This window comes from Amyelois transitella, chromosome 30 (assembly GCF_032362555.1).
Source record: "Amyelois transitella isolate CPQ chromosome 30, ilAmyTran1.1, whole genome shotgun sequence".
In the NCBI taxonomy this organism is placed as follows: Eukaryota; Metazoa; Arthropoda; class Insecta; order Lepidoptera; family Pyralidae; genus Amyelois; species Amyelois transitella.
This window is the reverse complement of record NC_083533.1, coordinates 1,174,463-1,184,640: the sequence shown is the minus strand read 5'-3', so window position 1 is coordinate 1,184,640 and position 10,178 is coordinate 1,174,463. Positions and strand designations below refer to the sequence as shown.

Here is a 10,178-nt window from a genome sequence, read left to right as displayed (position 1 = left end):
TCGGCTCTTCCCGCGCATTTTATAAAATTATGTATGCGTATATACATACATATAATCACGTCTATATCCCTTGCGGGGTAGACAAACCTAACAGTCTCGAACAGAGTGATGGCCACGTTGTTTGGCTTAATGTTAGAATTGAGATTAAAATTATGACAGGTTGCGAGCGACTCTTGGGATTATTTTATCCTATCGCCTAAAAGAATCCCAAGTTTACAAGCCTATCCCTTAGTCGCTGTTTACGACATCTATGGAAAATGTAGGAGTTCTCGTTCTGTCTACCCAAAAAGGAATGAAGACTTAAGATGTATGTATGATGGGCCTCATGCAAATAGCCCTTTTTTCCTGTAAAAGTACCTAAGTAAAAAAAAAAAACATTTTTTTTAAAAAGGTAATAATTTATTAAAATAAAAATTCTCCCTAATGCCATATTAAGCTAATTTTGCCTTAATTATTACACAATCGCTATAATTATGCTTTTCCATTTTCGGTCGAATGCCAAAAACATCGTTTTTTTTTAATTTAAGATCTTTACTGCCACGGATACAAGTCGTCAAACCTTAAAAATAATTGTTTTTTGGTATTTTACCGAAACTGAAAAAATATTATTCTCTTCAAATTGATTACATTATTATTTTCTTAAATGATTAATACAGCGAACCACCTTATACCACCACAATAAGAAATATACAGGATTACTTGTTAAACTTGCATGAAGAGAGTTATGAATGTGAATGAAGCGAAAGAAGTATGCAGGGTACATGGCAAGTGAAAGGATGTATGGTCTACCTACCCCTCCGGGAAGGAGACGTGATTTTATGTATATATGTATTTGTGAAACACCACGAGACGACCGCTATATCACATAAAGATCATTTGTTCAAATAAAGTTTTTTTTTTATTAATTTGTAAAACTTTAAATCCCCGACGTGAAAATTGTATTTGTAAATTGACGTCCGATGAAAATGCTGCAGTGTAGTTTGTTCCGCCGCTTCTTCTACACATGCGCTTTGGAAGCTGTAGTAGTTATAATTAGATTTAAGTGATATGACGTCAATAAGTGATACCTTGTATCCAATTTTGAAAATTAATCTATTCTATTCTAAAACGACGGGGTGTCATATGTTTGACGTGTCTGTGTGTGAGTGTAGTCTATCTGTCTATGGCGTGATACCGTTAGAACGGATGAATTGATTTTGATTTTGTTTTGTTTGTGATAGTGAAGAAAAAAAAACAGTGTGTTTGCCAGCTGCTTCACTTGTTGATATTTCAAAAGTAACCCTGTATATATGTTTAAGGTCACTTATAGTAATTTTAGTAGCTTTTTTTTGCATCAAAACTACAAAATGTATCAATAACATAATAAAATAACATAAAGAGATTACTAAGCGAAGCCGTTTGGCATAAGCATTCGTCCTAAAAGTCCTAAAAGGCAACAATTTACATACATGTATTTTATCATTAAAACTACGCAAGTTATACATAAGTTAATTGGATAACATAGGTATAAAAACGGACCTTAAGATTTAAGCTCATGTCCGGAAAAAAAAATTTGTGTTAAACACAAAAATACACAAAAAGAAAATAAAAGAAAAAGATTCGATCTTCATTAAAACATAATAATATGTTAATTAAAATTACCTGAAAAATATCAAAATAATACTTTAAAACGAGATTTAAACATGAGATTTTTGATCAATTTTGAGATACAAATATCAAATCTTTGCCTTCAAAGTATAAAAAATACGGAATGTATTATATATTTTAAATTGGCAATGTGATACGAGGCACATAATTCGAAGAAAGAAGAAAGGGTCTATATTCATATTCATTTGTCATAATTTAATGACTGCAAAACGTTTAACATAATAATCATTCCGCATAACTTTTCATGTATTTGACACTATAAAAAAAAAATCTTATCATTAAGCAGTCTCTGCCTACCAAGTGAAGCATAAAGATGCGATTACATGCGTCCGTATGTTATACATATAACTAAAACCTTTATACGAAACGTTGGTTATGCCAAAAAATGCAGTTTACAAATTATGCCAAAAAAAATTATGACTCCCGATACGGACCCGAAACAAATCTTTTTTTTTTACAAGCAACTGTATAATATATATATAATTGGCGCGACCCATGCACTCCGAGTCATAGTAAGGCCGGTGGCCATCGAGAATAAATACCAAAGCCCTCCCAGAATCAGGATTTGCCATACCACGTGGAACACAAGGAGACTGTGGAAAAGAAACAAAAGACATAATTAAAAAAAAATAAAAAAATATGTATATTAATCTCGATTCTATCATTAAGCCAAACAGCTGAACGTGGCCTGTCATACAACGTATCTGTGTCTGTTTGGCTCTGTCTACCCCGCATGGGATATAGACGTGATGATAAGTATGTATATATTGAATCGCTTCAAGTTGTAACCTATCAATAAAATATAATTTTACTATTATTTACATAAATGTAGTAATATTAATTATTGGAGGTAACATTATCATTAAAAAAAGTAAGCTACAATATAATAAATTGTGCATCCATCATATCCATCAAGCTAATATAATAGCTTAACGTGGCCCACCAGTCTTTCAAAAGACAGTTAGCACTGTCTACCCGGCAAGGGATACGGACGTGATTACTAGCTGTGCCCCCGACTTCGTCCGCGTGGAATAGTTATTTTGGGCATCATTGAAGTCCTCAAGGATGAATAATTTTCTTCGTTTTTTTCACATTTTCCATTATTTCTTCGCTCTTTATAGCTGCAGCGTGAACTTATATACCCTAAAGCCTTCCTCGATAAATGGTCTATTCAACACAAAAAGAATTTTTCAATTCGAACCAGTAGTTCCTGAGATTAGCGCGTTTTGAATAAACAAACTCTTCAGCTTTATTAATATTATTAGTATAGATGTGTATGTACTCGTTGAAATTATAAAAAAAAAAGTTAAAAAACTTACAATCTATACATATAATAAAACAGTAAAAATATTTTGTCTGTACATTTAGTATTTTTGACTGAAATGGATAGAGGGACACTTAGAATAAATAATAGAAAGCAAAAATATTTTTTTTGAATTTCTTGTCTGTCTGTATGTATGATCACGATTATCTCCGAAAGTACTGAACCAATTTACTTCAAACTTTCACTAATTGCTTTGTTTTAACTCAGAATAACATTTAAAGTTTGTTTCATCAAAATCGGTTTACTAAAAAAAAAGTTATCGACATTTGAATGAACTCAAGGCATCAGTTTGCCTGCAAATAAGTTATGAAATTAAAAATTCAAAGTCATTTATCATTATACGACAGCATTATACCTATAACATATAAATATAAGTGAAAGGCGACTAAGGGATGGGCTTACAAACTTGGGATTCTTTTTTAGGCGATGGGCGAGCAACCTATCACTTTTTGAATCTCAATTCTATCATTAAGTCAAATAGCTGAACGTGGCCATTCAGTCTTTTTAAGCCTGTTGGCTCTGTCTACCCCGCAAGGGATATAGACGTGACTATATGTATGTAGTCTACTTTAATTTCGCCATCAACGCAAGTGCCTCGATGGTCCAGTCCAAGTTCGAATCCCAACAATTACAAGATATTTTTTTTTTAATATTTTTTGTTGTATTGTTTGAGTATTTTATTTAAAAAAAACTGAAAATCAAAATACTACATATAATAAAACGGTAAAAATATTTTGTCTGTACATTTAATATTTTGACTGAAACGGATAGAGAATTTTTTTTTTACATTTTTGGTCTGTCTGTCTGTCTGTATCTCAAATTCAAATTCAAAATTCAAATTCAAAATTTTTATTCATTATTATAGGATACTATATATCGCTTAATAAATTGTCAAAACGTATTGTTTAACAACATTGGTTGACGTCAAATAAATTTACTTAAAAACTAAGTTTACTGCCGCTTCCAAGGCGTCAGTGTAGAAGAAGCGGTAACAAACTGCACTGCAGCATTTTCTTCAACAACGTCAACTTTACAATATTAATTAAACTAAGAATAGAATGTGGACGAGAGAATACAATGTTCAGATTTATATATGAGATTGAATATTGAAAAAAGGAAAATATATATATATATTTTATGGATTGCCAATTTTAAAAAGATTTATGTACAGAGAGTACTGAATTTTGATTTAAGATCAAATCAAACTACAATTAATTACGAGGTTCCTGTGCCAAGCTCGAGCCAGATGTTTTTATCATTAAGGTAATCATCAGTCCTATAATAAGCCTTCTCACAAAGTACTTTCTTTACATAATCTTTGAATTTTCGGTTGAGCATATCAAGAACAGACTCCGGCAACCTATTATAAAATCGTATACAGTTCCCCATAAATGATTTACTGACTTTGCTAAGCCTATGAAACGGCATAACTTATTTATGTTTATTACGTAAATTTCTATCAGTTGTGGCACTAACTTTTTGAAAAAAAGAGGTATTTTTCCTAATATACATTATAAGATCAAAAATGTACTGGGACGCTACTGTAGGTATGTTTATTTTCTTAAAGAGTTGTCTTAACGAGTCTCTTGGTCCTAAGCCGTAAATTGCGCGAACGGCCCTTTTCTGAATTATAAAAATAGTTTGTATATCAGCCGCGCTACCCCATAAAAGTAAACCATAAGATAACAAGCTATGAAAATAGCTGAAATAAACAAGCCTAGCTGTAGCTACATCTGTCAATTGTCGGATCCTCCTAACAGCATAAGCGGCAGAGCTAAGTCTATTGGATAGTTTAGAAATATGAGCACCCCACTGTAGCTTTGCATCAATTATAATTCCTAAAAACTTTGTATTTTCAACAAATTCTAATTTCTGGCCTTCCAGTATTATGTCAGTATTGGCCTGCCTTACGTTTGGAAGGGTAAATTTAATGCATTGGGTCTTATTAGCATTTAAAAGAAGATTGTTGGTTGAGAACCAGATAGATATGGCCGACAGTATATTATTAACCGAACTTACATTTTCGCTATGGCGATCTAATTTAAATATTAAAGAAGTGTCATCAGCAAACAGCACTATACCCGCCTGTTTTTCCACCATAAAAGGCAGGTCATTGACATATACCAAGAAGAGGAATGGTCCTAAAATTGAGCCCTGAGGAACACCCATTGAGACGCTTGATCCGCTTGACTTTACTCCATTAATATCTACAGTTTGAAGCTTATCAGTCAAATAGGATGCCATTAGTTTAGTTGATTTGTGGTCAAACCCATATTGACGAAGTTTACGCAAAAGTGTCTGATGATCTACGCAATCCAATGCTTTAGAGAGATCGCAAAAGACTCCAACTGAATCCTGTGAACTCTCCCACGCGTCATAGATTTGAGTAACAAGTGCTACTCCCGCACCAGTGGTGGACTTCCCGGCAGTGAACCCATATTGTTGGGAATGGAAAATGTTATTGATTTTAAAATATTGTTGCATTTGATTAAGCATCATCTTCTCAAACACCTTGCTCAAAACTGGCAATATAGAAATAGGTCTATAATTGCCAAGGACTGTTTTCTCCCCTTTTTTGAATAAAATTTACTATATTTCATTAAATTTGGAAAAATACCCTCATCAATACATTCATTAAATATAAAAGCTAGATCAGATGCAATAATGTCTATGATTTGACTTATGATACTAACAGACATACCCCAATGGTCTTCAGACTTTTTCAAATTAAGTTGTTTGAACGCCTTTAATATATTATCAGAGTTAACATATTTAAATTTAAAGACAGATTTGATGGGAGTTGTGTTATTATTAAGATTATCTGACTGTATGATTAAGATTCAACTCGAAATTAACGCGGACGAAGTCGCGGGCAACAGCTAGTAATGAATAAAAAAACCGAAACCGCCGAGCTTGCATGAAGAGAGTTATGAATGTGGATGAAGCGATAGAAGTATACAGAGATCGTGGCAAGTGGAAAGAGGTAGTCTCTACCTACCCCTCCGGGAAAGAGGCGTGATTTTATGTATGTATGTATGTAAAAAACTTACATGGTATCCTTCCCTCGAGCGGGTTCCATAGTCTTCTCCTTTTCATTATTCAAGTAACGACGGACGCCCAAATGGAGATTTGTGAAGTATGATACCCACTGTGTAAAAAAAAATAACGATTAATAAATTATTTGAAACAGCCGCCTGCTTTAAAAATACATACATAAAATCACGCCTCTCTCCCGGAGGGGTAGGCAGAGACTACTTCTTTCCACTTTCCACGATCTCTGCACACTTCCATCGCTTCATCCACATTCAAAAATTTGTGTGTCCATCGATCAATTATTTTTAATTAGCTCTGTCTACCCCTTATTACTTAGCTTCAAAAATCATAATGAAAGTAAGATTGAGCCAAATATCGGAACGTGGCCAGACTGATAGTCTGTTCAAGACTGTTGGCTCTGTCTATCCAGCAAGGGATATAAACGTGATTATTATGTATGTATGTAGAAAATACTCACATTGATAGAAGTGATATCTATATAAAACAATTCGCTGTCAGTCTTGTTCAACCGTTTTGCCAAATCCATAGTGTTGGGATTGTGGAATTTCCATTCATTGAAAATGAACGTTTCCAGACGTTTGAGAGAATTCCACACGTTCTTGTGAAGACGGAACAATCTGTAAAAAAATTATAATAATAATGACAGTGTACAAATTTATTATTATTTTATTTTTTCATAGCAAATTCAAATTATCTTTATTGTCTATAAAAAAATACATACATATGTTGTAGAAACATAAATTATGAATATGTTGAGCAACTGTTTCTTAGGAGACTTATCGCTAAGTAATCTTATAATAAATTCAAATTCAAAATTTTAATTCATTATTATAAGACACCTCATATCACTTAATAATTATCATATCTTTCGGTTTCACAACATTGGTTGACGACAAATATATTACTGTAAACTAAGTTTACTGCCGCAGTGCCGTGTGGTTCCCGGCACCAATACAAAAAAGAATAGGACCACTCCATCTCTTTTCCATGGGTATCGTAAAAGGCGACTAAGGGATAGGCTTACAAACTTGGGAATCATTTTCAGGCGATGGGCTAGCAACCTGTCACTATTTGAATCTCAATTCTATCACTAAGCCAAATAGCTGAACGTGGCCATTCAGTCTTTTCAAGACTGTTGGCTCTGTCTACCCCGCAAGGGATATAGACGTGATTATATGTATGTATGTATTCTAACCAATAGGTATTATAAATGCGAAAGTAAGTTTATTTCTTTGTTTGTTACCACTTCTCGTGTAACTTACTGAATTAATCATCTTGAAATATCCCGTATATTATAATTAAGAGTCTGGAGAAAGACACAGGGTACCTTTTCATCCCGATAAAAACTAAAGTTCCCTTTGATATTTGCAAAAATCCTGTATTCTCTTATAGGTGGCGCTAAATTCGTAGCTTTTTGTAGGCGGCGCTTAATTCGTAGCTTTTTGTAGGCGGCGCTAAATTCGTAGCTTTTTGTAGGCGGCGCTAAATTCGTTGCTTTTTGTAGGCGGCGCTAAATTCGTTGCTTTTTGTAGGCGGCGCTAAATTCGTAGATTTTTGTAGGCGGCGCTAAATTCGTAGATTTTTGTAGGCAGCGCTAAATTCGTTGCCTTTTTGTAGGCAGCGCTACATTAATTGCTTTTTCTAGGTGTCGCTAACTAGTATCGTGACTATGCCTACCTCGTAAGATCAAGACGTGATTAATGTATTTATAACTCACATAGGCTTCCCTCCAGTGATCCTTAACAGCATATCCAGGAGTATTGCCGGGAAGAAATGGACAAAAATGGCGGACAAACGGAACATGAATAATGAAGGCACGAATTTCAAATGCGGATACCTGGAACAGGAAACATAAATAAATAAATATATTTTTGCTGAGATATCTATATATCTAATATATTTAAACGAGCAATCTTGATTTGGGTAGAGAGAGGTAGATAGATATACATTGGACGATTTTAACTCGGAGGTATCCGTTTTTCTGACATTTCACTAGTATAGATTTAATTTAGTGAAACGACATTTCACTGACTATTTTAGTAAGAAGGCGTCGTAAATAAGAATATTCAACATATGCCGTGATTTCGTGATATCCCTAGGGATTTCGCTATATATATATATATCTTAAATATATCTTAAACTCACCAAACGGCACTTTTCAACGGATACTTGTGCAGCATTCCGTTGATGAGCGGTTCAATCATCACCCACTGGAACGGCTTGCACGTTGATGATGAACAGTGGTACACGGTCAGGCCGGATCTGAAACATGATGATCGTTTGATATATATAATGATATGAATTTGGTGAAATAATATTCTGATGTGTTGCTCTAAAAAGAGAAATTTATTATTGAAAAGTAGAACGCAAGACAAAACACTAAAACAAAAACAACTTAAAAGTAATATTCTTACCTAAAAAGAGAAACGACATATAATGCAATTATTTCACTCTAAACTAACAAAATATGGAACTTATTTATTTTAACTAATTTATTTATGATATTTTGTAATTCAATTTTATAGTCTTGAGAATATTTGAATTATTTTTACCGGTTAATCAATTGACAGTGACATACGTCACAAATATTCTAAAATCCTATGATGAACCAAAGAGTTCAACATATCTGATGAACCAAAGAGTTCATTACATCTCCCCCCCTAAAAAGTGCTTTCTCGGATCGGAATTAGTTTAGTGATATGGAAAATATTTGATTCACACTTTTTATGACCTGTGTCAATTCTATAAATTGATTTAGAAAGCTTCTGTAAAACTTCATAAGGACCTATTTTTAATTCATCTAACTTTTTCCTGTTCAGTCGGTTACCATTTTCAACATAAACCAAATCTCCGACTTTCAAGTCATAATTAATTCTGTTTTTATCAAAGTAAATTTTATTATAATTGTGTGATTTTAAAGTATTTTCTAATGCAATTTTTCTATCTTCCGTCAAATCATTACAATTATCATATTTTAATTCCTCCGGTAAAATATCAGTATTTTTCCCTTCTAAAAGATAACTTGGGGAAAACCCTGTTACCGTGTGTTCTGTTTCATTATACATTTGGGTACATTCATGAGCAATAGTTGTCCAAGAAAGTTTATTTTTCTTCTCATTTAACCTACATCTTTTGTTAACCAAAGTTTGGTTTAATCTCTCATTTAAACCATTTGAAAAAGGCGCATTTACAGCAGTGAAGACAATAGGTATATTTTCTCTATTTAAATAATTCTTAAATTCTTTGGAATTGATACCCGGATATTGATCAGAAAGAATGAGACCAATCTTATTTCCTTGTGGAACTTTTTGAATCAGTTTTATAAAGTCAGTTGAATTTTGTGTTTTTGAAGTCAATATGAAAGCATATCTAGAAAAATGATCTACCAATAAATGTAAATATGTTTTAGTGGATCGTGAGCCACCAAATCCGCCCACAGTATCTATTGACACTATCTCAAAAGGATAAGTAGCAGGACCCAGGTGAGACATTAGTCCAAAATTGTACTTTCCTCTTGATTTATTCTTTATGCAGGTTTCGCAGTGTTCACAAAATCTTTGTATGTTGTATGATAAATTTTTGGCTGTATAGAATCGTTTGATTTTATTTTTCATTTGTTGTGTCCCGATGTGACAATATTTATAATGAACTTTCCCTATAAGTTTTTTACTGAATTCTTCTGTTAATACTATTTTGTCTTTTTTTCCAACCTTTTGATAATATATATTATTTCTTTGGGTGAATTTCTTGTTATTCAGGTTTACATCTTTATTCTTCTCTTGATCAGTCTTTATATCCTCTAATGTAATAAAATTTACTAATTTCAAAATATCTTCTTGATTTTCATATGGTTCCAGAACGGCATTTCTGCTTAAACTGTCTGCTTCTATGTTATATTTTCCTGGAGAATATATAATTTCAAAATTAAACTGAGATATATAATAAGTTAAATCTCCCAAATCTTCATCTGTTCTAGCTTTTATATTCATTTTCTCTAGTGGCTTATGATCTGTAAAAACTTTAAATCTTTTTCCAATAAGCCAATATTGCCAATATTTTAATGCTTCTTTTATTGCTAAACATTCAATATATATAGCTTTCTTCTTTTTTTGAGAGTCATTTAATTTCTTTGAAAAATATGCACATGGTTTTT

The 10,178-nt window shown here is 32.8% G+C and overlaps 1 protein-coding gene across 2 annotated transcripts in view; it reads right to left on the bottom strand.

Moving 5' to 3' along the window:
- Nucleotides 1–392: 392 nt before the first annotated feature.
- Nucleotides 393–10,178, bottom strand: part of LOC106143145 (putative fatty acyl-CoA reductase CG8306) — a 96,626-nt gene continuing 86,840 nt past the window's right edge. For both annotated transcript variants that reach the window (XM_060952964.1, XM_060952963.1), the window contains 5 exons: nucleotides 8,171–8,287; nucleotides 7,743–7,862; nucleotides 6,483–6,642; nucleotides 6,022–6,119; nucleotides 393–2,240 (listed from right to left, as the gene is read on the bottom strand). In XM_060952964.1, coding sequence (XP_060808947.1) covers nucleotides 2,102–2,240; nucleotides 6,022–6,119; nucleotides 6,483–6,642; nucleotides 7,743–7,862; nucleotides 8,171–8,287 — 634 coding nt within the window. In that variant the 3' untranslated portion in view covers nucleotides 393–2,101. The remainder of the gene's footprint in view (nucleotides 2,241–6,021; nucleotides 6,120–6,482; nucleotides 6,643–7,742; nucleotides 7,863–8,170; nucleotides 8,288–10,178) is intronic.